The sequence below is a fragment of the Sceloporus undulatus genome, chromosome 3 (assembly GCF_019175285.1).
Source record: "Sceloporus undulatus isolate JIND9_A2432 ecotype Alabama chromosome 3, SceUnd_v1.1, whole genome shotgun sequence".
In the NCBI taxonomy this organism is placed as follows: Eukaryota; Metazoa; Chordata; class Lepidosauria; order Squamata; family Phrynosomatidae; genus Sceloporus; species Sceloporus undulatus.
The window spans coordinates 222,904,215-222,931,509 of NC_056524.1; the positions used below are offsets into that span (position 1 = coordinate 222,904,215).

The following is a 27,295-nucleotide window of genomic DNA, read 5'->3' on the forward strand; positions in this document are numbered from 1 at the left end:
TACCAGATACAACTACAGGCCACTCCACAAAATAAATGAATAATTCCATACACAGCAAGCAGGCACAGTAGCAGGACAAAAAAACAACAACACACACACACACAGTGGATGCATGTGGAAGAAATAAGGCAGATTTGTCACTGTTAGCATTGGGGGGGAAAGGATGCCAACTCAAAGTAGCCTATTCATCCAGCCTCTCATTTCTAGGCACTCCCCAGAGCTAAGGTGTTCTGAGAAGGCTGAACTGGAAAATTCCCTGTGCCACATGAATGGTGATTTCCTAACCTAGCTTTCCCAGTACTCCTTTCACTCCAAGCACAACACTCCCAGCACAACTGGAGTAAGGCACTGGAGAAATGCACTCCTTGTATGCAGCAGCCTTATCCTCTCAGTGGCAGCAATAAACTTTAAAGACCCAGGAAAAAGAGAAACCCCTACTGTTGAACAGACCGATAAACTAGTGCAGAGGTTCCCAACCTGTGCTCCAAGGAGAGCTTAGGGCTCAGCGTGCGCTTCCCAGCTGTTCCACAGCCTCTCCAGGAAAATGAAAGAAATAAAAATTGAATGAAATTAAAGAATAAGAATATATTCTTATATATACTCCTAAACACCATTAACTTGTAAGACAAAGGGTAGGCCTCTTAGTGGTTCCACTATAGAAATACAGTAGGGGCTCTGTAAGTCGCACTTTAACAGAAGAGGATAAAACCAGCTCAGCACATGAAAAATGGTAACACTTGTACAGGAGACAGAAAAAAACCCAAGCAGAAATGAAAATATGCTATATCCAAGCAACCTTTGCTACAAAAATAGTCATCCAATTCTCTTTCCTTCCTACAGCCCTCTGTTCATGCCGCAAAACTGCTTTAGAGGGTTTGTGAGCATACAGAGACTGTAAGAGGGCAGAAGGGAAAGGAAACTTCTGGTACATGAACAGATGCCCAATTACCTCCCCCCCCAAAAAAAATCACACGCACCCAATTATTAAAGATTACAACATGGGTCATCTTCATAGGCCAAGCTAAACCATGGTTTATGCTAGTCATGGTTAGTTAAGCAACAGATGGTCCTTCAAACAAGCAAACTAATTTGATTTCCCCATTTCTGGTCTGTTTTTCTCTTTCCTCTTTGGTTAGTAGGCAGCTAAGGAAACAGGTCAGCAATAAACCATGATTCTTGGTTCAGGCATAATCAAAAGATAGTATAGTTTAAACTTGGGTCACCAAGCCACCGAAGCGCCAGGCTAAGGAGAACGGTGATATACAAATGAAACAAACAAGCCAGACTTCATAAGCAGGTGTGTGTTTAGTCGTACTTGCTAACAACCCATGTTTTGAAGGGTCTTCTTCAGCCACAAAAAGGTACAAGTAGCAAACGAATGAGACATGAGGCTGGAGAGTGAGTGAGGATTTGTGAAATGGTGGGACTCTAAGTGTAGTGCTCATTTCACCTATCATTTCACCAATCCTTGCGTCTCTCTCTAGTCTTGCAAATACAGTACAGATATGTAATATGCCACTTGTGTATTCCAAAATCCAAAAACATCTCAACTCCAAAATATCTCAACTCCCAAACATTTCAGATATGGGATACTCAAACTGTATACAGTTGTCCTTCCATATTCGCTAGGGTTAGGGGCACGAGACCCCCGTGAATATGGAAAAAACACAAATAACAAAAACACCATGTTTTTACCTGAGAGGACACTTCTCTGGGAATCTCTAGGCCCTCCAGTGCAATTCTGTGGTCAACATCTGCCAGATACTGACCACAGAACTGCACTGGAGGAGCTACAAATGTCTAGTATTATCTCTAGGAATCTCTAGGTCTTTCAGTGCAACTTTTAGTTAAGGTTGACCATAGAGTTGCACTGGAGGACCTAGAGATTCCCAGAGAGAACATATCCAACTCTATAATTCTATGATTCATACTAATCAAATTCATGAATAATCAAATCCGTAAATATCAAAGCCACAAATATGGAGGGATGAATGTATTGCCTTTTGACCTAATTCCCACATACACAACACTCAAATCTATGCAACACAGCAATCTTCAGTCTTCTGACTCCTAAGTTTCTAAAACTTCGAGAAATGTCTATTGTAATGCATTTGGCATGGAGCTTCCAACAGAGATGACTCAGAAAGTATAGCAGATTCATAATGTCACAATCACCTCAAGAGACAGAAACATAAACACAGAAATACAGATGCACACATATACATGGGAAAATAGATATCAATCCTGTAGTAGTTATTTGGCTCCCTTTGAGCCTAGTCAAGACGACTGTGTTATATTTAGCCCATCACAACCTGGATTCAGTATACTTTAAGAATCACCTCTCCATTTATGGACCTTGCAGCCCACTTGCAGTTATCAGGGGGCGAAAGCCCTACTATGTGTCACCATTAGTTCATCAGCACTAGCTACAACATTTTCACTGCTGTTACTCCAAAGCTCTTGAGCTCTTTCTGAATAAACTCAAGAATGTGTCTTTCATGGCATTCTGGAAGGTCTGGGATATTCAGTTGCTAAAGGCCATGAAAACAGATAAGACAAACATCATGGCCAAAAGATGTAGCTTGTACTGGTAGGCTGCAGAATTTTTATCCATTTAAAGTTTGTTGAAATATGAATTTGTAATTTTATATGGTTAAGAAGGTATGGTATGTTTAACCTGGAGAAGTGAAGACTTACAGTCGATATGACAGCTATATAATCAAACAGTCAAAGGGCTGTCATATATAAAGAGCAAACTGGCTTTGCTGTTCCAAAAGTAGAACCCAAAGCAATAGATTCAAATCACAGGAAAAGAGATCCTAACTAAACATTAGTGGTCCATCATTGAAATGGACTTCCTCGAAAGGTGGTGAGCTCTCCTTTGCTACAAGTTTTTAAAGAGATGTTTTAGCAATGGATTCCTACATTAAAGGAGAGCTGTACTAGAGTATCTTTGAAATCCCTTCCAGCTCTACAATTCTATGATTTTACTGCATCTGTCATATTTTAAATATGATTTTAACATTATATAAGCCATCTTGATCTTAGAAAATATAGTGATAAATGTTAAATTAAAAATTAAATATAACCACTAGGAGGAGGAGGCTTGAACAGATTCCAAGTTAATATTACTATTACCTTCTAGGCACTTAAGAAGCTGATCTTTAATCCTGGATTTATTTATTTATTTATTTCAAATTTCTAAATACACAGCACCAAAAACACTTGATACTTGCTCTGCAGGTTTACACATATTCTGCTACCTCTGCGTAAAACACAAAGTTGAATGAAATAAAAGTTAACAGTTTACTCATAACCAAATATTACATTCTGATAGAACCACAAATATTCATAGACATAATATTTATATTTTACTAAGATTCACACATATTCAGAAAGCTATTTGTGTCTGAGGTACCATCTTATGAATTAATTTATTTTCCTACTGTTTAAAAGCTATGGGTTTAGGGTTGTTGTTGTTGTTTTTTTTTTAATTTTACATTTCTGTTTTCAGAGAACGACAAAGGGAATCAAGAATGCAACCAATTTATTTCTTACACAGGTACCCCTAATCCAAAGTGCTCAGCTACCATTACTCATGCTCAGAGGAAAATGTTTAAATCTCTTTCAACTCTTCTGGACTTCAAAGGCACAGTATAAGCACAATTTAAAAACGACTACAAAAAACATGTCTTAAGCTGTTTCAGAGCAACCCCACCCCCAAACCCTACACTGCCATATTTTAAATACTGCAGACAAGAGAACATTGCTGCCTTCTATCTGTTATATGCCACCACTAGGTTTTGCTTCAGAATCTGCATTCTAAAGTTTTTGCAATTCAATCTTGTCCTGCATATCTTTTTTCTTAAGTAACTAGTAATACATATAGAAGGGAATAACTGAAGTACAGTATTCCTCACATCCACCACATGCAGACATATACACCTGTCCAAGGGGGAGAATCGGCTGTGTCCAGAGCTAAACTACAATAATAGGCTAAAGTCCAAAACACGATGCAGAAATAATCCAGTTTGAGACCGCTTTAACAGCCCTGGGTCAATGCTAGGGAATTCTGGGAACTATAGCTCTGTGACACATTTAGCCTTCTCTGTCAGAGAGCTCTGGTGCCACAATAATCTACAATTCCTGGATTCCCTAGCACTGAGCCAGGGCTGTTAAATCAGTCTCAAACTGGATTATTTCTGCAGTCTGTTCTGGACCTAAGGTAAGATAAGATAATGATGGAGAAAGGTATGGGGGGGGGGAATGAAATACCATCACAGAAACACTTTCACAGGTATCCAGTATGGATACAAAGGGGGGGGGGAATTGCAGTACAGTAGTTTGTTTTCTGAACAAGAGTTGCCCCTATTTCCTTTTTTAAAGACATCCTGACCTTGTAGTCAGCAAGCTGGAACAGGGCTGGATGCATAAAGAGCCATTTAGCTGAACACCGTCAAGTGTTCAGGATCCAATGGGGAAGGCACTCCCAAGCTGTATCCGAGGACAGGAACACTTCCGACACTTCCAAATTCTCTACAGATGGTGTAATGTGTTCCATGTCTAGGTTATAGTAATCAGTAGGAAGCTGATTAAAAAGCAAGGACAGTTTCAGGTTATGGGGACCCACAAGAACAAGACTTTCTCATGGCGGATGCCCCCCCCCAATCCTTCTTCATCCATCTTGTCAGTTCAATCCTACCCACCACCCCATCAAGAGAGATGATCAAGCTGGAAGAGATGGCAGATTGGAAATACCACCTGGATGGCATAGAGAGGAAGAGTGGACCTTGTAGTACTGCCCACTCATTCTTGGGCAAAAGAGCCACTTCTTCCCTTCACTTGCTCACCAGCACTCACTCTGTGGATAGCACAGAGGTAGGAATTGGACCTAGCAAACCCAATCCTCTCTCCTGAAGGTGGAAGAAGACATGAAGGTAGAAGCAGTGGTAGTTTTTTTTTTACCTGGATAGGCCAGTCATATACACTGGCTATTAGAAAGGACAAGGAAGTGATTAGAAACAATGGTAGCTGTTCCTTATCGCCATCACTTACCCAATCTTCCCTACCTTAGTGAACGAACAAGGAGAATTAAATAGACAATATTACAGACCACTTGCTGGTCCATGCTCTCTGGGAGGTGCTCTCTCTTTCCTATTCATCCATCTCACCAGGCAGGTCCAGTTCCATCAGGACTAGCCTGAAGAAAGGAGACTCCGCCCTCCATAACTGCCATCCGCCGGCCTGAGAGGGAGTTCACCAGGCAGGTCCAGCTCCATCAGGACTAGCCTGGAAGAAGGAAGAGCCCTCCCTCCAATCCATCTTCCTTGGTCCAGGCCTCAGAGGGAGAGAAGAACCACAGGACCTCCTCCCCTTTCCCTCCACCATTCCCTTCTCCTTTTGTTTCATGTCTTTTAGATTGTAAGCCTGAGGGCAGGGAACTGTCTGATTAAAAACAATAATTGTAAGCCGCCCTGAGAGCCATTAGGGCTGAAGGGCGGGATATAAATACCTAAATAAATAAATAAATCTTTGGCCAGAATGACACACAGCACTGACTCAATGAGGACAACCAAGTGCAGAAGCAACTCTGTTTGCCTGTCGTCCCTCTTTGGGTGTTACAATACAAATAAGTGGGATCACCTGTGCTCTTTAAAGAGAAAACAGGGACAAATAAGTGAGAGGCAACCCTCTGTTGCACAAACAGCCTCATCAGGCTTCTTGAATGCCTGCACTGCCTAAAGGAGGAAGTAAGTGGACAAAGGCAACAGCACTTTCACACAGCGACAAACATCCACCCACACTGTGAGCTGTGTTGCAGGGCCCTTGCCTCCCACACGGCCCAGAAAGAGTGTGAGGAAACAAGAGGAAGAAGAAGCAGTCACGGCCTCCCCTAGTTCTTAATAACATAAAAAGTGTTGTGCTTGGTCACACTGGAAGGCCTGTCTATTTCAGCCCATTCTGATCCCCAGAGACCAATCAGTCAGCTATGGGGAACCCACAAGTGCCCTCCTGCTACAATTCCCCAGCAACTAGTATCAGAGGCACAGAGCCATGGTGACTAGTAGCCATTTAGCTAAGACAGACAGACAGTGTGATGTAGTGGTTTGAGGGTTGGACTATGACTCTAGAGACCAGGGTTCAAATCCCCACTTGGCCATGAAACCCACTGGGTGAGTCACACTCTCTCAGCCTCAGAGGAAGGCCAAGGCAAACCTCCTCTGAACTAATCCTGCCAAGAAAACCCCATGATAGGCTTTTCCCTATAGGCCTTAGGGTCATCATAAGTCAGTAATAACTTGAAGGCACACAACAACAAAGCTACCATATAGTCATCCTTCCATATCCACGGATTCTTTATCCACAGATGCAACTATCCATGGCTTGAAAACATTAACAATATATACTGTGGGCTCTTGGTATCCATTGGGATTTGGTTCCAAGACCCCTGTGAATACCAAAATCCGTGGGTACTCACGTCTCATTAAATACAATGGCACAGTAAAATGGTGTCCCTTATATTAAATAGCAAAATCAATGTGTTTTTCTTGCTTCTTGAAATACATATATATATATATACACACACACACACACACACACACACACATATATATATACTTTTAATATTTTCAAGCTGTGGATGGTTGAATCCATGTACTGTATAAAGAATCCATGAATACCAAGAGCCGACTGTATAAATTGCAAAAAGCAAACCTTGGTCTTTACCATTTTATATGTAAGGGACACCATTTTACTTGTTTGTTGTTGTTAGCTGCTTTTGAGTTGATCTCGACTCATGGCAACCCTGCGAATGAGAGGTCTCCAAGCCCCCTATCCTCTGTCTCCTTGCTCAGATCCTGTAGGCTCAGGCTCATGGTCCCCCTGATTTGAGTTTAACCATCTGGCATGTGGTCTTCCTCTCTTTCTACAGCTGACCCTCCACATTTGCATCTTTGACTTTTGTGGCTTTGATTATTTGTGGTTCTGATTAATATGTCCTCTCTAGGAACCTCTAGGTCCTCCAGTGCAACTCTGCCAAACGTTGACCATAGAGTTGTGCTGGAGAACCTAGAAGTTCCTAGAGAAAGCTCTCCTCCAGGCATCTGGAGGCCCTCCAGCATAAATCTAGGAGCAACCTCTGGCAGATGTTGACCATGGAGTTGCAATGGAGATTCCTAGAGAGGTGATCTCTGAGGTAAAAAGCGTTTGTTTTTAATGTGCAGTCTCTCCTCATTTGTGGGGGTCTTTGACCCTTAACCCCAGCAAATGTGGAGAGACCACTGTACAATTAATTCATCTTTTCCAATGAGTCATGCCCTCTGATTATGCAGCCAAAGCATGGCTTGTACTTAATGGGCCTTGCACAGATGTTGGTATCCACAGTGGGGCCCTGGACCAAGGGCCCCTGTACCCTTCTTAGCCAGCCCCAGTGGCTGCAACTATGGCAGCCTTCAGAAGGGGGACTGAAGAGGTAATGGCTGCAGCCCAGACTGTGAATTATGTATCATTATTATAATAGCATACATTATTATAGGTAACTGTAATGCTAAAGAGTCTGGCTGAGTTGTTTGGAGGCATGGAAACGCGCTTACTCAAACCACAAATTCCCAGAATTCCACACTGGAGAAATAACCCGGTTTGGCAGCGCTTTAATTTGTTGTCTGACTCCTTGCTATGGAATTCTGGGAGTTGGAGTTTGTTGTGGGGCCCAGAGCGGAGCGGAGCTCCAACTCCCAGAATTCCCTGGCAGAGACTCAAACAAAGAATTAAAGCGCTGCCACACCGGGTTATTTCTCCAGTCTGGATGCAGCACCTTCCCGCCCCTTTCGCCTTCCCTGGAGCCCCCCAACCCTTAATACACACTCACCTACCTTCCTTCCTTCCTTCCTTCCTTCCTTCCTTCCTTCCTTCCTCCGGGCTGCCTGGGCTTCCCCGTCTCCTCTCCGCTCCACCAGTGCCGCCACCACCACCAGGCCCGAGGCGAGGGCAGGGCGCGGCCTCCTCCGACAATGGCGGGGAGGGAGGGCCCACCGGCGGCCGAGAGGGAGCGAGTCAGCGGAACCGCCGCGCGTGGTGTTGGCCGCAGAGGAAGAGGAGGAGCTGGCGGAGAAGGAGAAGAAGAAGGCCGCTCCTGTCCTGTCCTGTCAGGCCTCGCCTCCCTCTCCCCCCCCCCCCCCCACAAACTGGACCCTTGTTAAGGGGACTATTTTTTGGACTTCGTCTCCCAGAATCCCAGGCTGTTGGCCAAGGTGGCTGAGGCTTCTGGGAGATGGAGTCCAAAAGCTCTTAAAGGGCACAGTTTGGGGAGCACTGTGAGGAGGAGGAGGAGGCACTTTAGTTCCTGGTGCCACCCTCCTCCCTCCATTTCACCCAGTCCTCCCATTTCACAATCCTGGCTCATGCTTTTTTCCCCTTTGCACTAAGGCTACTCATAAATCCTCATTCCTACAGATATATATATATATATATGTGTGTGTGTGTGTGTGTGTGTATTAATTCCCTTATATATGTGTGTGTGTGTGTGTGTGTATATATATATATATTCCTATATATGTTTGTGTGTGTGTATATATATATATTAATTACTTCCCATATATGTGTGTGTGTGTATATATATATATATATATATATTCCTATATATGTTTGTGTGTGTGTGTATATATATATTAATTACTTCCCATATATGTGTGTGTGTGTGTGTGTATACATACATACACCACTGATGGTCATGCTAATAGTTGTTGTGAGGTAATAGTTTTCTATTATCAATTATTTCTATTCGTTCTAATAATAATAATAATAATAGAAATTATTTCTATTAGATAATAATTTTCTATTACCAAAGCAAATTAATCAAGACAAAGCAAGTGAAGCGATAATATCCAATGTATTAATTACTTCCCATATATATAGGCTTAGTGGGAGAGGAAAAGAGAGGTCCCAGGGCTTTTTAAAAAATCAATTTATTAAAATCTTTTTAAATTTTCTTTTAAAAAATCACCTTGCTAAATTTTCATTTTAACGACATGAAACTATTTATATGTAAATACATTTAGGCTGTGAGTATGATGATATTGTAATTTAAAGGTATAATTTTAATGTCACAGCTGTTGCCATGGGGGGTGACACCATGAATTACCACACCTTGTGATGCCAACCCTAGTGATGCCACTGAAGAAGGTATATACATTAAATTGGAGGTAGTCTTTGGAGATGACGCAAAGGTGTATTACGGTTTAAAAACCAAACCCCCAGAGATTTTGTTCTGGTTTCACCCAAAGAAACCTCACTTCATTTCCGTACATTTGTATGAACTTTTATTCTTTTGGTTTGAATTTATAACACATATGTTTGCAGCTGGAAGTGGTGGACACTGAATGTCTCTGTTCACTCAATGTATTTTATGTGATTTTATATATAGATATTTTAATTGTTTGAATTTTGTAATAATTTTAAAGGTTTTATCCGTGAGCCGCCTTGGGTCCCTCCGGGGAGAAAGGCGGGATATAAATGAAATAAATAAAAATATTCTCATAGGAGGAGGATATGTATATTGAAAGTTATGGGCATTATCTTTCAGATGACCAACGTACACAATTATTTCACAAGAGCTATTTGAAAACAATAGAGCTCAAACTTGTTTTGTAAAGGTCCAGTGAAACTTCAAGAGTTGAAGAAAGGGAGAAGCAGATCTGCTAAGATCAGTACTTTAAAAAGCCCCTTTTTTTTCTTAGCCAGTAGTGAAAGTGCACTGCCCTTCTCTCAGGCCTTCTGTCCCCATATTGGCGGGGATCCAGGGCAGCTTCTGACGCAGGGACAGCTTTACTAGAGTCAACAAACACTCAGTAGACTCCTTGTTTTGATTTATGGTCAGCAAGTCTGTGCTGGATTCCATCCACATTGCTTGCTTTCTCTGATGGAAGCAGCTAGACAGATTTTAGATTGCTCAGTGCCAAGTCCTGAAAAGCAATTGTCTTGAAGCAAAAAAAAAAAAAGAGTATAATATGTAGTCACAATTTTTATTTGAAATATTTGCTACCGTAGCATTCATGTTTCCTAACATATCATTAAACCAAGAGAAACAACAACAACAATGAAACAGCATATAAAAAGTTGACACGTAATTAAATTCCAGATAAAATACAAGTTGAAAACAATTTCTGTAGCCAGCATCACAACTCAAAACAAAATGACCACATGAATAATTAAAACCAGACTGTAAATAAAATTAAATGCACACCCAAACACACTCACCAGGTCAAGTCAGGCTTACTGTACTGTGTTTGTAGGAAAATAAAGGCAGATTTTATCTACAAGAAAGATCAAGAAAAGGCCCTGCCTCTGGTAAACTGCAGGATTTCTTGTAGCTTCTGCCTGGGATTATGAGCTCTCAAGGTTATTCTTTGGATGAGCTAGTTCCAGATTTGCAGGGTCCTCAACCAGTTATACCATACAGGCAGATATCCTATTCCTCATCCTCTTATGGAAATCAGGTAGGGTTTTCCAGCAACAGTAATAACGTACCTGTTGCATTTTATGCTTCACACTGTACAAATCAAATGTTAGAAATATTACTTGTCTGTATGAAAGACAGGATAGAAAACTGCTTTGCTAAGGATTATCTGGGAACCAAACTAGTGCCATCACTGTGAGCTCCTCAGAGATTCTCCAAAGCAATATACCATATATAGTGAGTGGTGTCATACATGGGTGGCAGGGAGCAAGATATGACAGTTTTGATTCCCTAAAATGTTTGTTTGGGAAGCAAAGCTCCCATGTGATAATTGGTTAAGAAACAAAGGCCTGTTACAGACTGCCAAAATAAAGCTGCTTCGGGTCTCTTTGGAGGTATGCTATTTAAATGATGCATGCATCCTAAGAATCCGGAAGCTGCACCAAAAGCTGCACTCCAGTGCTTAGGAATGGAGTGTGGCTTTGGTGCGAACTCCGGACTCTTAGGACCCATGCATCATTTAAATAGCATACCTCCAAAGAGACCCAAAGCAGCTTTATTTTGGCAGTCTGTAACAGGCCAAAATCTGTAACAGCTACTAACGTATGCAAAGGGACCTTGTAGCACGTTTGAGACTAAATGAGCAAAAGATGTAGCAGGAGCTTTTGTAGACTTGGTCTACATTTTGCATATGAGAAAGCAGAAGTCTACGAAAGCTTATGCTACAACTTCTTTCACTTACTTGTGACCCAAAGCAGCTTTATTTTGGCTTGTCTGTACGGGCCCAAATGTCAGTCTTATTAAATTTAAAAGGAACACATTTAAAAGGCACACAAAGGGAGCTTCTCTTTTTTTTATTCTGACATGCTTTCCAAAAAGATAAATACTCTAAAATAATAGGAAGCCTACTCACTCATGGTAGGGGGCGTTTGAAACTCCCTGTGGTGCCATCTCACCTAGTGGTTGTTGGTTTTCAGGTACAGTTGATCCAGTCAGTACCACCAGATTTACTAAGGTGGTGAGACTTTGGCAGTTACCTACAGTGCTGTTTACTGCATATAGATCTGCTGGGTAGGTTCATATGGGAGGAGATCTAGGTCTTCAGGTCTAGACCATGTATGACTACACAGATCAAATTCAAACTCCAACACTGATGCTAGAAACAAACTAGGAGCTTATGGAAATGTAAGTAGTACAAGTATAGTAATGTGCTAATCCTACTAATACCCAGTCAATAATCAGGGGCTATGTTTTGATGGACTAGCTGACATTTCTAAAGTCTTTCCAAAAATAGATTTGTGTATAGTTATTTTTACTAACAACGATAACATTACTAACAACTATAACTATAGTTATATACCATTCCATTGTCCATATGCACGAACTGCAGTTTAAAAAATATATATATAATAAAATTCAAGCCTGCTTGTCTGTAGTGTCCCTCATAGCTCAGTGCTGTCCTCATGCATATACATAAAACTGTTGAGAGAGGTTGTGGAGGGTTTTGAAATTGTTCTCCTCAGTATGCTAGCAACACTTAACTCTGTTTCTCCTTTCCATCTTATACCAAGGCAGCTGTTGCAAAGCTAAACTGGTACCTGCTGCTAATAATGACATGGATGAGAGTGAACAAATTCTAGCTTAATCCAGATATGATACAGGTCTTTCTGGTCAGATAAAAGGCAGATGAGGGAAGAGAGATTCAGCCTGTGTTGGATGGAGTTTCACTCCCACGAAAATATCAGATTCGTAGCTTGCATATACTACTGAACTCAACCTTGAGCTTGGATGCACTTGCACAGTTAAAATTAGTGCACCACCTGCACCCATTTGTGATGTCAGATCTGACACATGCCTTACTTCCATCCTATTTGGATTACTAATGCACCGTACATGGGCTGACTTTAGAAACTGTTAGGAAACTTTGGTCCTGAATACTTACAGGGAATATGTAAATCTCTTGTAGACACTTTCACTGTGTGCCAGTTCATTTCTGGGTAAAATTCAAAGTGCTGATAATGACATATAAGGCCCGATATACATTTGATCCAGGCTACCTGAAAGTAGCTCCCTATAGGAACCTGTCCAAGTTCTGAGATCTTTAGGGGATGGTTTATTCTTGGCCTCATCACTGTCACAAACCCATGAGGACTCATGAGACACCCTTCTTGGTAGCTCCTCCCAGACTGTGGGATTCTCTTCCACAAAGTAGGCAGGTCTTGGCTCTGCTCCATCTCTACTCTCCTTCTTCCAACAAGTGGAAGGGTATTTTATTTAAATGCCCTTTTAGCAATCAGCTGGCTGTGCAGAAGAGTCTTTTAATGGGATATCTGTGCTGTGCTTTTGTTTTCATTATAGTTTTAAAAGTTTCTATACTGTTTTAAATGAGTGGTGGTTTAATAAAACAGCTTGTTGTACCACTTTTTATCATGGCTTTTAGGTATACTTTGTTTTAGTCTATGCAATGAATTGCCATGTGTTCCATATTAGGGGAAAGGTAGGATATTAAATAATTATCTAAGAGGCTCTACAGGCTGCCCCTTTTTGTGCCGGATTGGCCCTGTGGCAAGCACACATCGCAGCCCCGATCCAGCCTTTGCCGAGCACAAAAAGGAGCCATAAAAAGTGACTATTTTTTGCGCCCTGCCCACCTGGAGTACAATTGTTCCATCCCCACCAATTGATCTGAATGGATACCAGAATAGTACTGAAATTTTTTAAAAAAAGCTCAGGATGAGCAGGAAAAAATCATTAGCCCTGGGCCAGCAGGACTAGTGTTGGCACTGACATAGGTCTTCTGAGAGACTGAGAACCATCAGTTTCCTCACATGTACACACCTTTTTTAAGGGTCCAGAGCTGTATAAAGAAGCCCTAGATGTAGCCATCACTTTTGTTACCTCCCATGCTTCCGGACTACATATACAGTATTTTACATTGTGACCTAAAAGCATTCTGAGGAAATGAAGATAATGGTGGCTGATGCAGCTATTTTGCCTAGCACTTCTCTACTCTAGGCTACCTGCTGCTTCTTGTTCCCACTATTATGTGCTTTTGCCACTTCCTTTGTTCCCACTGCCCTGGCTTCCATCTTCTGATACATTTTGTGGTTGGGGGCCTGTCAGAGTGGCACAAGGGAGACGGAAGGGCTCTGACCAGAACAGCCAAGCTCGTTTCAGTTTGGGGATAGAAAAACAGACAGAAATGAGTTTAGTTTCACCCAAAATTGTATTATTGTGTGTGTTTGAAGGTCTGTATGTTCATGTTGACAAATACTTTAGTAGCGCCTTTGTCAATACTGAGCATGCCCAGATAGAAAAATGAAGGAATAGAAAACAGGCAATTTTCTCACAGGTTATGTTTCACTGACACACATCACTAGACTTAGCGATTTCTGCAAGCCAAACCCAAAGAAAGTTGACAGTGAATCACCCTCTATGAGTCAGGAAAAGTTGTGTATACACACCCTGCTCCAGTGGTGGAGCCTGCTAACTACACAGTGTGTAAACATGTAAATCTGTATTCACAATGCCGGAGTGTCTGCTTATATGAACACTGAGTCCAGACATGGCATAGACACACTGAGGGGTACAAGAATCTCCCACAGGACAAGCTGTATCTTGCAGGCTGAGCTATAAAGAAGAACAAAGGAAGTAGCTTATTCCATTGCTCATCCAGTATTTTTAACCCCAGGCACCATCTAGTGTTTTCAATAAGGTCTTGTTTGCTGAAGGTGGGGGGGAGGGATACGTAATTTTTTGCAGTGTGCATTCGAACTTGTTTCCTCAGTTCATTTTTATGGACACGCTTGATGAAAAGTCATTAGTTGTTTCTATCCCAGTACCTTAACAGCACCATCTTCCACACAGACCTTTTACTGTAACACTCTGCAGTAAATATCAAATTCAACATGTTTGTATGGATGATAGCAGGTTGCAAAAGTAGAAGTAGCAGCCTTATTTTAAAAAGAGTGATCATCAGCTGTGTGCCTGCCTTCTAGCTTCTAAAGAAATAGTACCTGACAGCTGGAATTTCTACTGACCTCTCATGTGTTTAGGATCTGACCCCACATTCCACAGAACAGCTGTTTTTCTTTAACAAAATAATCACCATCACCTAGAGACAATACCACCCATAATAACTTAGGCATTCTTTTACAAGACCAGCACATTACATGTTCTTTATTAGTAATATAAACAGATCACAATATTTTTTACCCACTGCCATCAAGGAGCTGTGTAAGGAGAGCATGCCCGACTCAACATGCCCTCAGGCTTCAAGAGATGCTGTAAAGCTGGCATGGGCAAAATTCAGTGCTCTTGATATTGTTAAGACTGCAAGTCTAAGCATCCTTTGTCACTGGCTATTTGACACCAGTCAAATAAAAGGTACTGGACCTGCACCCAATCTGTGATGCTAGGCCAATCATAAGCCTCCTGTGTCTGTCTGTTGTAGTTAGACAGTCTTTTTCCCTATGATGAGCCAGTAGTAAAAACTTGTTTGGTTTCACAGTGAACAATGGACAAAGGAGAAATGTCCATGTTTCCACAGAGCTGAAAGAATAAGACTGGAACATAGTATTGTAGTAACAAAAGTTCCTGTGCATACCAGTGTTAGGTGATGTTTGAACCCAACTGGTATCTGCAGTTTCAATTCGTTCTTAACCTACAATAGAAGAGATGAAGTTAAGAATCAAATAAAATTTGCTTTGTTCAAAACTGACATTCCATATAAGCTTTGCTTTAATTGTGTTCATTACTGTAGGAGGTTTGTCTGGAAATATCATGTAAATATCTTAAATCGATGTTGTTATGTACCTTCACGTTGTTTCTGATGTATGATGACACTAAGGTGAACCTATCACAGAGTTTTCTGTGGATGAGAGTGTGTGACCCATCCAATGTCACCCAGTGGGTCGTCATGACCAAGTGGGGAATCAAACCCTGATCTCCAGAGTCCAACTCTCAAACCACTACACTAATGTTAAAGATTATTTAATTAAATGTTTTGACTTAACACTCTCTTTCAGCATTTTCCATTTTATAAAGCTCCTAGTACCAGTTCCCTTTACTATACAGTGGGCTCTTGGTAACCACTGGGGTTTGGTTCCAGGATGCCCCGTGGATACCAAAATCCATGAATGTTCAAGTCCCATTAAATGCAAAGCATAGTAAAATGGGGTCCTTTATGTAAAATGGCAAAATCAAGCTTTGCTATTTGGAATATATATTTCAACCTTTGAGTAATTTGTGCTGCTGTCTCTCCTGAATCCCCAGGTAAAGGAGGGAATTTGAGGTAGCTTCAGTGCCCAAATACTCCAGGCTGCTCCCGGAGTATTCTGGCCCATATGGATGTGGCCTAGGTTGGCATGTGTGATTGGAGGATAACCTTCTCAATCTACCTGGGCCAAGTGCTGGCATTAGTATGGAACAGGCATCTCAGAGTTTTGACAGATTCAAGAATAAGCAAGGGATGAAAGAAATATGAACGTACAGCTTTGAGCGTCACACTATCCCAATGACACATATGAATATTATTCTGGGAACAAGGAGCTTCTATTTCAGCTTCTTTCAAGCACTCCGCTGACTGGAAAGCTAGGAAAAGGGAAAATTAAATCCATGAAATAAAATGCATATTGAAGAATCAGATTATTCATAGTTTTTACTTTCTACAGCTCTGAATACATATTTACATACTTCCTTATTTCCTCCCTTTTTATTCCTCTTCCATCTGTTCCCATGTTTTGTTCCCCAATATAAAAAGTTAATGTCTCTCACATTTCTGGCAATGGATCAGTATTTCTGGACTCTTCAATTCAGTAAAGATTTTTCCATCATCCTTTGTTGGCCGGTGATATCGGCAATGCAAAGGTAATAATGCTCTAAAACAGAAATGGCATTCAGGATCGGGTCTCATGTAAACAAGGACAGAAATGTCAGTGGCTAAGTATTCAGGGACTTCCAAATCTACATTATCTGAAATTACCAATGCCTGTAGAAACAAAACAAACAGAGACATAGTTAACAACAGAATATCATTTCAGAATCACCAGGAGATTTACCAGTCCCTATCTCTTGGTAAATCTTCCCATCTGTAATGTGTAGAACTACTCTATCACAGATAAGAATAGTTAACTATCATATATAAATATTATTTGCTTTCTATAGGAAAACCATGCCTATATGGTATATATAATGGTTAAATATTTTATATCCTATCGTAGATCAGCATTCCCTGACCATGCAAATCAGCTCAAAATCATACCTCAGTGAGATTGTACTTTTGCAAAGATGTCAATTCATAGGGATCCACATATAGTCCACTGGGAAGGTGTACTTTCATTGCCACTGTGCAGCTTCTTATGACTTCATCAAATATACCAAGATTTATCTTAATCAAGAGATCTCTAAAATTTAAAATGAGAAGAGAGACAGAAAGCTCTTTCAATATATTGCTTCAAAATGATACAAATAATCTCAAAAGAATATCAAAGAGTTTTGTGGTCCCATTTAATTTGCCATATCAATTCTTAATATATGATGTAGTATATGTTGCCACAGGGAGATGCAGATGTTTGAAGGATACAAACTTTGTAAATACACAAGTAACAGAAGCACTGTCCAGAATCTGATTATGATGAACCCACCTGTGAAAGCCATCTTTCAAAACCTGTTGCATAACCTCTGGACATTTGTTCTGTGCATCTATTAAGAAAAATAGAAATTACAAGATAAATACATTGAGGTTTTAGCAATCCTGAATATTTGCTAGCAGTACGAAGAGGCCACATCAACACATTAAAATTTGAGTAGTCTTCTGTCTTTAAAAATGGGAGTAGAGTGCCTTTTAAAGGAGAGATGGAAATGAGGAAACTGGTATCACATAAAGCAGGAGTGGTCAAAGTGCACTGTGTAGAACAACCCTACACTTTTAAGTTATTTTAAAACTGAAAAAGGTAATTCACAAAGGATTAATTTTTGGATTTATTTTGTGTATAAGAGGTCCAGTTTTTTTTCCACAAGTAGAGACATTAGGTTACTTCTGTTCTTGAAAAAAGATCCCTCCTGGGCTTAAATACTGCCAGCACCTACCAAATAAAAATGGCAGCATTGCCATCCTCAGTGGACATTTACAGCAAAAATAGATAGATAGATAGATAGATAGATAGATAGATAGATAGATAGATAGATAGATAATAAAAGGGGGTGATGCTTAGAGATGCAGTTCTCTGAGGTCCAGCAGGGGCCATGTGTGTCCCCAGGCCCTGGGAATTTGCAACCCAGTATAGTGAGAATTATTTCTTGAAACCATAGCAGACTATAGGACAGGGATAAGAACTGTGTGACTCTCCAGATGCTGTTGAACTATAGCATGACTTGCCATTGGCGATGCTGGCCATAGTTGCTTGCAGTTCAACATCTGGAAGGCCACGTAATGCCCATGCCCTGCTGTAGGGTCTAAAACCAATTGCTATTCCCAGCTAGAACAGACCTAGTGCATCAACTGCTGAACGGTAAGTGAACACTCAAGAGGCAAAACCTCATGATAGGATTGCCATAAGTCAGAAACAACCTGAAGGTACACAAAAACAAATGAACGCTTATGTAAATCCCATTTATTTAATGGATCCTTGCTAGTTGAAATTAGTAATCAACTTTGGGCCGCCTGGGCTTCTGTGTCAGCCTTCCTATTTGCTACTGGCTGCTTACTGGGGTAAACTGGCTTCCGACTAGGTGCTGTTCTTACCTTTGTGATATTTTCTTTAAAAGTGATTTTAAATGCTTTCAACTTGCTTTCAAATTCATTCTGTTTTAAGAGTTGATCTCATCTCAATTTGTGTTTTAATAGTCATCTACTGGTATTTAATATTACAGTGAACTGCATTCTTGCACATTATTGGAAGAAAGGCAGGGTATAAATCCAATAAATAAATAAAACTAATTAAACCAAGTAGCAAATACACTATCCCACTTATCTCTCCCACCATTTCCAACAGCTGCACCTACCATTAAAGGAAAAACTACATACATGCCTCTTACTAGAGTACACTGAGCATAGCAGCACCCTAGTTCTGGCTATGTTCTCTTTTCTATGACAGGGAGAGGAAAAGAGTAGCAGAGGTCAAAAAGCAATTGACTGCATTTTCCCCTCAAGAGAAAGGCAATGGGGAAAGCACTCAGATTCAGCAGGAGAAACTACAGCCAAGGGCTAGTTGTCCACTTCTAGAATATTTAATGTCTGCTATGTTACTCTTCTGGGGTTTTCTTACTGACTGCTGAATAAGAGGTATATCAACAACAAAAAGGGCAGGAAAACAAATTTACTGAATTCTGAATATAATCTACTGCAATAGTAGAAATATCTTAAATCAAAATGTAATACTACAGTATATCCATAAAGGATAGTTAAGCAATATCTGGTGCAGCATACCTCCAATGAAGTAGTGCAATGGTTGGCATACTGCTTTATGAAGTTTACTTACCAGCTAGTTTCAAGGGGAAGGCAGATTTCAACTTACACATGTATTCTGGTACGCACACGAAGAAAATCATCCATAATGGAAGGATGGCCATCTGAAGGAACAAGCTCTTTTTCTACTGAGGCATCTCAGAATAAAACTGTAAGGGAAATAAATCACAATATAACAACTGATTTCCCTGCATAGTTTAGAACTCTTTGTGCCAGGAGCCAGTGAAGAATGATCTAAGAGAACTCCATAAATGAAAATTCCCATAACAAGAGGAGATTAAATAGAAAAACATTACTGTTTTCCGTGTATGAGCCAATGCAGTGTAGTGGTTTCTGTGTTGGACTACTGCTCTGAAGACCGGGGTTCGATTCCCAGCTCGGCCATGAAACCACTGGGTGACCTTGGGCAGGTCACATACTCTCAGCCTCCTCAGGGGAAGGCAATGGCAAACCTCCTCTGAACAAATCTTGCCAAGAAAAACCCATTATTGGTTTTCCTTAGGGTCACCATAAGTCAGAAATGGCTTGAAGGGACATAACGACAACAAAGCATTTTCTAACTTCCTAGATCATGAGAAGCCAAAGGTTTTCACGGCTGGCATCTATAGTTTTTTGGGTAGGTTTTTCAGGCTTTGTGATCATGTTGCCTGACACAGAAGTCAGTGGAGCTTTGAAAGCTTGCAACGTTTATATTGTGCATTTTGGTTGTTCCAATAAAGATATCACTGTTTGGTGGATTTTGGATGTTAATGGAGTTTGCTATATGGCCAACATCATGGCTACCCCTGGATCATGTCTTAATCATGGGAACACACCAGGCTGCAAACAGACTTAGGTCCAAAACACATGGCAGAAATAATCCTGTCTGAAACAGGTTTAACTGCCCTGGCTCAATGCTAGGGAATCCTGGGAACTGTAGTTTTGTGAGACATTTAGCCTTCTCCCTCAGAAAGCTCTGGTGCCACAATAAACTACAGTTCCCAGGATTCCCTAGCACTGAGCCAGGGCAGTTAAGGCGGTCTCAAACCAGATTATTTCTGCAGTGTGTTTTGGACCCATGTTTAGAAAAGTTCAACTGAAATCAATAGGAAGTGACTGACTGAACTGGTTTTCAGTTGCCATGGGAAGACTAAGGCCCAAAACACACTGCAGTTTGTTGCGATTAACAACAACAATAATAACAACAAAAGGAAACAACAACAACAATAAAGAGCATATTATTACCAAAAAAATTAAGAAGTGGGAAATTAAAGGGGGAAAAAGGAAGCTGAAACAACAAGAAATGGGGAAATTAGAGGAGGAGTCCTAGATTTAGGTTCAGAGTTTTATTTTCATTTTGATGTGGTAAAAATGTATAGAAAGGCATAATTATATATATATATATATATATGGAGTTGTAAAAGAGATTGTAATTTTGAAAAAAAAACAAGGCCCTGTAATAAGATACTAAATAAATTAAATAAAAAGGTTGTTTTTGGAAGACAGCTTTGAGGAAATGGACGAGAAGATCTACAGAAAAAAAGAAGATCAAGGGAGCAGCATGAAAAGAAATTTAACTGCAATACAGAATGTAACATAATATGTAATATTATAATGGAGGGAGTTAATAAAGATTAAAACAGAAAAGAAAAGAAACAATCCACTTTGAGACCGCTTTAGCTGCCCTGGCTCAATGCTAGGGAATTATGGGAAGTGTAGTTCTGCGAGACACTGAGGCTTCTCTGGTGCCAGATAAACTACAATTCCCACAATTCCCTCGCACGGAGCCAGGGCACAGAGGGCGAATGACCAGAGGCTCCGTTTCGGCGCCCACCTTGCCTCACGCACTGGGCTGCCTCTTCCGCCAGCGCCTTAGGCCCCAACCCAGGCCTTTACCTCATTCGCCTGTCTGCAAAACAACCACCTAGAATAACAACCTGCTGCTGCCTGGACCGCTTCTCCTCTCATCTCCCTGGCAAGTCACGGAGGACGGTGAGCCGAGAGGGGGCGGGGAAAAACAACCACGAAAGCGTCCAAAGCGTTTCCGGGTCTTCTCGCGACAGGCATCTGCTTAGACACCAATACCGGGGGGGCTTATTGGGGAAGCGGCGCGGAGCGGCTGTTATGGTGACGGGAGGAGGCGCGGACGCTGTAATTCAATGGCCCCCAAACGGTGCCCTTTAAGGGCTTTTGGACTTCAGCTCCCAGAAGCCTCAGCCACGTTGGCCAACCATCTAGGATTCTGGGAGCTAAAGTCCAAAAGCCCTTTAAAGAGCGCAGTTTGGGGAGCACTGCCAGTGTAGTCCATCCACACTTCAGAAAGAATCCCGTTGACACTGCTATGGCTCGAGGCTGTGGAACTCTGGTAACTGTAGTTTGTTGTGAGCTCTGGTGCGACAACAAACTATGGTTCCTAGAATTCCACAGGACCACACCATTGAGCCATGCCACTTAAACCAGATGATGATGATGATTATTATTATTATTACTATTATTCATATTCTGCCCCTCTACGAAATGCAATCAGGGCGGCTTACAACATTAAAATATACATTCCCAGACCCTCATTCCCCCTTAAAATAGAATTAAACAATTTAAAATTAAAACATACTTAAAATTTACAATAACGATAAACGGTGGTTTATTTCTCCAGTGTGAATACAACCGTAGACAGCCTCTGCTTTGAGAAAGGCCCTTTTAAAACACCTCCTTGCCTTGTCTTAGTGGGCCTTATTGCGTTAAAAAACAAACCTGGAATAGAAGCCCGTTTATTATTGTTTCTCCATGAAGTTGAGGCCCTTGCCTTCCTCAAGTATGAGAGAGGGTCATAAGCTGGGAAAATCCGTTTGACCAAAGGCACTCTCTTTTTAACCTGCCAGTGTTTGCTTTTAACACTAATGAGGTTTTTCCTGATTAAAAAAAAAGATCAAGGTGTTGTTGTGTTGTTGTTGTTCCCTAGGCACAAATGAATGACACATCTTCAGACTGAGGATGTCCTTAGTTGCTAAGAAGTGTGGCATCCAGTTGCAGCCTCCCTCCATTGTTCTGATCTATGAAGATCGGCTCAAGAACAGCGTGCGCAAGCGCATCATGCCGGTTCGGAATTTCTCCAAGTTTTCAGGTACCGCTTCCTTGTTTTGCTACAATTACTACTGTTAGTCCTTAGGGTTTAGACCATTGGTCCCCAAACTGTGCCCTTTAAGAGATTTCGGACTTCAGCTCAGCCATGTTGGCTAATAGTCTTGGATTTTGGGAGCTGAAGTCCAAAAGAGCACAGTTTGAGGACCACTGATTTAGATGCTGGAGTTGGAGAAGGTCTCCAGGGCACCATATAGACAGGCCAAATTAAAGTTGCTTTGGATCACTTTGGAGGTATGCTGTTTAAATGACACATGCATCTTAAGAGGCCAGAAGCTGTGACAAAGCTGTGCTCCAGTCCTAAGTACTGGAGCGTGGCTTTGGTGCAGCTTCTGGACTCTTAGGACACATGCATCTTTTAAACAGCATACCTCCAAAGTGACCTGAAGCAGCTTTATTTTGGCTTGTCTGTATGGGCCCCTGGTTTCTTATACAGTGGGCTATCATGGGGTTTTCTGAGGCTGAGAGTGTACATTATTGCTTAATACACATAACACATTCAGCATCTCATTCAGCATACTAAGACAAACCTCATCTGAACAAATCTTGCCAAGAAAACCCTTGGTTCGCCTTAAGGTCGCGATAAGTCAGAAACATCCTGAAGACACACAACAACAACTACTCCAACAACATTTATTTGGTGACAAACAGATATAATGAGGGAGGGGAACACAACTCTTACATAATATCTCCCTGCTTTTATGGGAAGGTATACGTTAAGATGAATGTAGCAATGGGGCTGATCTATAAGTGTCTTCCCAATGTTCATCACACATATACTTACTCATTGAAAATCATGGTTCTACAAATTTGAATAAGCTTTCTCTGCACAGTGCTCATTGTCTGGACCTCCAAATCACATGATTTTACTTTATACTTTACATTTAAATAATTTTTCCCACTTTTAAACTAATGTAATAAATGAACAAATAAGTATATGGATCCTGAATACCTACCTAAAGCTCAGAGGCCTGAAGTGCAGATTAATTGCTAAATCACTGTTGATTTCATTCACACGTATATTGGTAACATGAGAAGCAATCTCTGCTCCTTTTGCAGCTGAGAGACATTATGTGTACTCTTTTAATACAACCTCTGTAGATTAAATTGTAGAATTCTACTTTAAAGCACAACAAGACATTCATGAACAAAAATTTAATGCTTAACTCCTAGGACATAACTGATAATGAGAAGAATTTTTCATAGTAATCTTAGGTTCTCTTTAGGGCAACCTCTATTCATCATTCCAAAAAGAACAGTGCATTTTTATCAGGTTCATGCAACGTTTCTTCCTCCTATTTGGTTGTTGTATCCTTTGTGTTGCCCTGCAAACTTGGGACAGCTGCACCATTCCATTGTCGCACTGGTCAGCTGTGAAGCTGTCTTTCTGGATAGATATTTAGGAGGAAAAGATGTTGTGGACTGAAAAAGGCATGGTTCCCCACCCCTATTTCCTCAAGACTGGGGACTATGGGTTTAATCTGTATCAATGTGGAGCTCACTGTCATCACCATCTGTTTGCCTGGACTACCAGTTCATGAACAGCAGTATAGTCCAAACAGGCAGATTTAGCATCAACACTCCATTTAAGTCTTAAACATTGTAATCTTGGGATTTTTAATATGAGAGAATGAGCAGACAAATGGACATAGTTATACATATATACACTCCCCTCAGGGAAGAGTATACTTTTCATTATCTAAGCACATAATTTATAATTAACATTGCTTATAAGGCACCACATCTCTTACATCATATTGGCATCTTGGCACACATCAGTTTGAGGCAGCCATATAGTCTTACACTTGTAAGGAATTGAACATATCACAAATCTTCTGTATGTGTCAAACACAGTCATCCATGGAAAATAATACTCTGTCATGTGCATTACAATCCATTGCAGCATATGTAACAGGCATGTATCTATCTATATAAAAAATAATATGTTTGGCAACATTGGTTCTCTCTTCCTTTCTTACCAGAATTTTACAGGTGATTGCATTAGCCATCAGATATTAGTAACCTTTTTGTATGAATGCAGTACGTTTTGTTCAGTTTCTTTGTTATACAATAGTACGGTAATTTGTTTACATTATATTACATAGGTTGTTGTTATTAGTTGACCTTGACTCATGGTCACCCTGTTTCTGATGAATCTCTGACCCCCTCTTCTCCACTGTTCTGCTTAGGTCTTGACTATGGTCTCCGTTCTGGTCAATAGTTTATCCAGGGTACTGAAAATCTTTAACTATTTTGATTTCCTCACTATCTAGGTTGAACCTATGTAGATTCTCCATGGCAATTATTTTTGTTTTCTTTATTTTCTGCAGTAAGGCTGTCTTTGCACTTTCTTCCTTGACCTTCCTTATTAATTGTTCCAAATCCATGGTGTTTTCTGTTAGTTACTGCAGTCTTTTGTGTCTCCCTTTTTTGTGGATAGGGATGAAGTTTGAACGCTACCAGTCTGTTGGCCACCATTTTGTTTTGCATTTTATATAGTACATTATACTATTTTTTCCTTATCAGCTTTGTTTAAAGTTAAATTGGCTTCAAGCTCGGATCTAGATGGTACACTGCTATATTTTGGTCTCCTATCAATATACCAATTCTCAGTGATTTCCTACACTATCAGAACTTGCTTTAGGCAATTACATTTAAATGTATAATTTCTAAAAGTTGGTAGGATATTTACTTTTTTTTGTTACCTGATTTTTCTCCTTTGATGCAGATTGCAGCAGGGCAGCAGAACAGTTAAAGAATAACCCTCGACACAAGGCTTATTTGGAAGGAGTCTCCCTGGAACAGCTACAAAGGTTATACCGTTTATTGAGATGCCACCTGGAGGGACAAAGTCTGACTCAGAGTTTGGAGCAAATTAAGAAAGAAGAAACAGTTGATCCAGAAGAAGACCTGAACAAACTGGATGACAAAGAGTTAGCTAAAAGGAAAAAAATCATGGATGAGTTGTTTGAAAAGAATAGGAAAAAGAAAGATGATCCTGATTTTGTCTACAATGTTGAAGTGGCATTCCCGCAGGATGAGGAGCTTGAAGCCTGTGAGTGGGACACAGAAACAGATGAGGAGTTTTGATCCAGAAACAAGTTCTGGGTTTATGATGTCTGGTCACACTGGGAGTGGCTGGTTACTTGTCAAGGGGGACAGGGACGGCCCCTTGTATTTAAACAACAGAAACTTGAATGATCTTGCAAATCACTGTTGTCATTTACCCTGTCAAATTAAATAAAAGCTTTTGCTTTTCTGGGTTTTTAAAAAAATGTTTATAACTTGATATTTCAAAACAACTAGACCCAATCATTTTTATCAGTTTTAGGCTAGTTCTTTCCTTCAACACCACTAGCCCTAAATAAAGAATTAGCCCATCTCAACAAAATTTCAGTGAGTGCCAATATCAGGTTTAAAAAAATCCTTAATAGACTAATACTAGTATTCTGTTGGTGATGTGTCAGTCACACTACATATATAGGCCAAATTATTCACTATAGCGGAACAGACACATCCCACTGACAAAGGCAGAAGCAGGATTACACATTCAGCTATGTTATGCATTGCAGTTATGTTTTGTGCATTGTGCTTATGCATTGTACATTGCACACAGTCATTGACATGTGTTGTACAATGTTGTTATTCTCCATGAGGGTTGCTTAGGGCTGGTGCAGAGTATCTCTGCATGCAAACATTTACTCAGTGCTGAGAGGATGCTGAAGGGCAGTGTTACTGTACAAATAGTCTGATTTATTATTTCACCCTACAGCTTGATCAGTTAGCTAGGACAGCAGAGATTTTTTAGCTGAACCACCTTGTTTTATATGCTGCTTCTTTTTCTTTTTCTTTTTTTAAAAATCCATCTTATTTATAATATATCATGGGCAAGATTCAATTTCTCATGCACTTGTGCAATGGTATTTATTTCTCTTCTCTGCAGCTCTTGTACCCCTCAAAATGAGTCTCCTAGCCTCTGGTGCAGATTTTGAGGGCACACTGTAAGAGAATATAATTGGATTTCACCTGATCCTTTTTTACATTATTGCCTTCTTCATGAGGGAGGACTCAACATTATAATGAAAACTTTGTTGGAAACATTTGTAAAAGGAAGGATCTACAACCCTGCAAAAATGTGATGTCCATGTATCATGCCTCAGGTCTAGAAGGATGTTAGCAAAAAATAAAATTAAGATTGGGAAACATAATAATCATGTATTATTTCACTTTTGAAGGGTGACATGTACTACTAAGTGCATTGCTCATCACAAGAGGAAATAACATAATCAACCAAATGCCTTGTGTTCCAAAGTACATATGCACCTCCTAAATAACATGGATTTGTGAAGAACTAAGAACAATTGTGGTAGAAATGAACTCTTTCTTGAAAGTGGTTCTTTCTTTTCCTTACAGTCTTTTCAGGAATACTGTAACAACATTTCACCACAAGAAAAAAGAGTTGGGGGACATGACATTAGGGAAGCAGAAACTTATGAAAGTTTCCTAAGATCATTTCCATCTTTGTTGATATCACTTTGGTATTCCAGGAACAGATGTTATTCATCCAAACAATTCATGCTCCTCAGCAAGTAAGAGGAGCCTGAGTGCTAGCAGCCCCCTGTACTGACAAAAGAAAAGTAAGCTTCAACCTACAGTACACATTTTTCCAATATGCACATCTTAGGGCAGGTTGCTCTCTAGTGTTCTGTTCTACAGGAACACATGTATAAAAATCTTGAGGAAAGAGGCAGTACCTGCCCTCCAATAAATTCCTGCAAAGCTTTGAAGTCTCTATTATGTGTAGAAAGCCTAATTAGCAATGTACAGTAAAATCCCACACACACAGAGTTCTTAGCCCATTTCTGTCTCTTGAAGACAAGGGGACAGTTCCTCTTGACCCCTTTAAAGATCCTGGGGTGTAGTTAAAGAAGTGAGCTACAAGGATATATGAAGACACTGATTTTATCAATATATCACTAAATGGATCCATCCAATATACCATATGAGCAATAATGTATGGATAATTAAAATACAAATTCAAGAATATTTAACATTTGGTCTCCAGAGGGCAATGTTATAAAGGTTGAAAATGTATACAAGTCAGGTTTTGTAAATTTCTGTAATTTGGTGAAATCTTACATTAATCATCAAAACTACCGGTATATCTGCGTGCAGAGCAGATTGGAAATAAGATACTAAAGTGTTATTATATGTTGTACAGACTCTGGTCATCTAAATAAACATGAGAAGTGGATAAA

The 27,295-nt window shown here is 40.4% G+C and overlaps 3 protein-coding genes across 11 annotated transcripts in view; 1 reads left to right on the forward strand and 2 right to left on the reverse strand.

Moving 5' to 3' along the window:
- Nucleotides 1–8,094, reverse strand: part of PAK2 (p21 (RAC1) activated kinase 2) — a 54,369-nt gene extending 46,275 nt beyond the window's left edge. For 2 of the 4 annotated variants that reach the window (XM_042458154.1, XM_042458153.1), the window contains exon 1: nucleotides 7,904–8,094. The gene's annotated coding sequence lies outside the window, so the exon portion shown is untranslated. Of the gene's footprint in view, nucleotides 1–7,891 lie in introns of all 4 variants that reach the window. The other 2 variants (XM_042458155.1, XM_042458156.1) reach the window with 2 other exon arrangements.
- Nucleotides 8,095–14,603: 6,509 nt separating this feature from the next.
- PIGX (phosphatidylinositol glycan anchor biosynthesis class X) lies at nucleotides 14,604–21,049 on the reverse strand. Of its 6 annotated transcripts, none has more exons than XM_042459848.1 (7): nucleotides 20,837–21,049; nucleotides 18,934–19,069; nucleotides 17,098–17,155; nucleotides 16,716–16,857; nucleotides 16,229–16,442; nucleotides 15,945–16,045; nucleotides 14,604–15,116 (listed from the first exon to the last, which is right to left on the reverse strand). In XM_042459848.1, the coding sequence occupies exons 2-7, from the start codon at nucleotides 19,022–19,024 to the stop codon at nucleotides 14,958–14,960; spliced, it is 765 nt and encodes a 254-aa protein (XP_042315782.1). In that variant the 5' UTR covers nucleotides 19,025–19,069; nucleotides 20,837–21,049; the 3' UTR covers nucleotides 14,604–14,957. The 6 variants fall into 6 exon arrangements, with proteins under 6 accessions (XP_042315782.1, XP_042315785.1, XP_042315787.1 ...); XM_042459851.1 differs by having other exon boundaries at nucleotides 18,970–19,069; nucleotides 20,837–21,043; XM_042459853.1 differs by having other exon boundaries at nucleotides 18,970–19,069; nucleotides 20,796–20,914.
- Nucleotides 20,751–27,295, forward strand: CEP19 (centrosomal protein 19). The gene is made up of 3 exons (XM_042459854.1): nucleotides 20,751–20,891; nucleotides 21,859–22,020; nucleotides 24,766–27,295. The coding sequence occupies exons 2-3, from the start codon at nucleotides 21,891–21,893 to the stop codon at nucleotides 25,125–25,127; spliced, it is 492 nt and encodes a 163-aa protein (XP_042315788.1). The 5' UTR covers nucleotides 20,751–20,891; nucleotides 21,859–21,890; the 3' UTR covers nucleotides 25,128–27,295.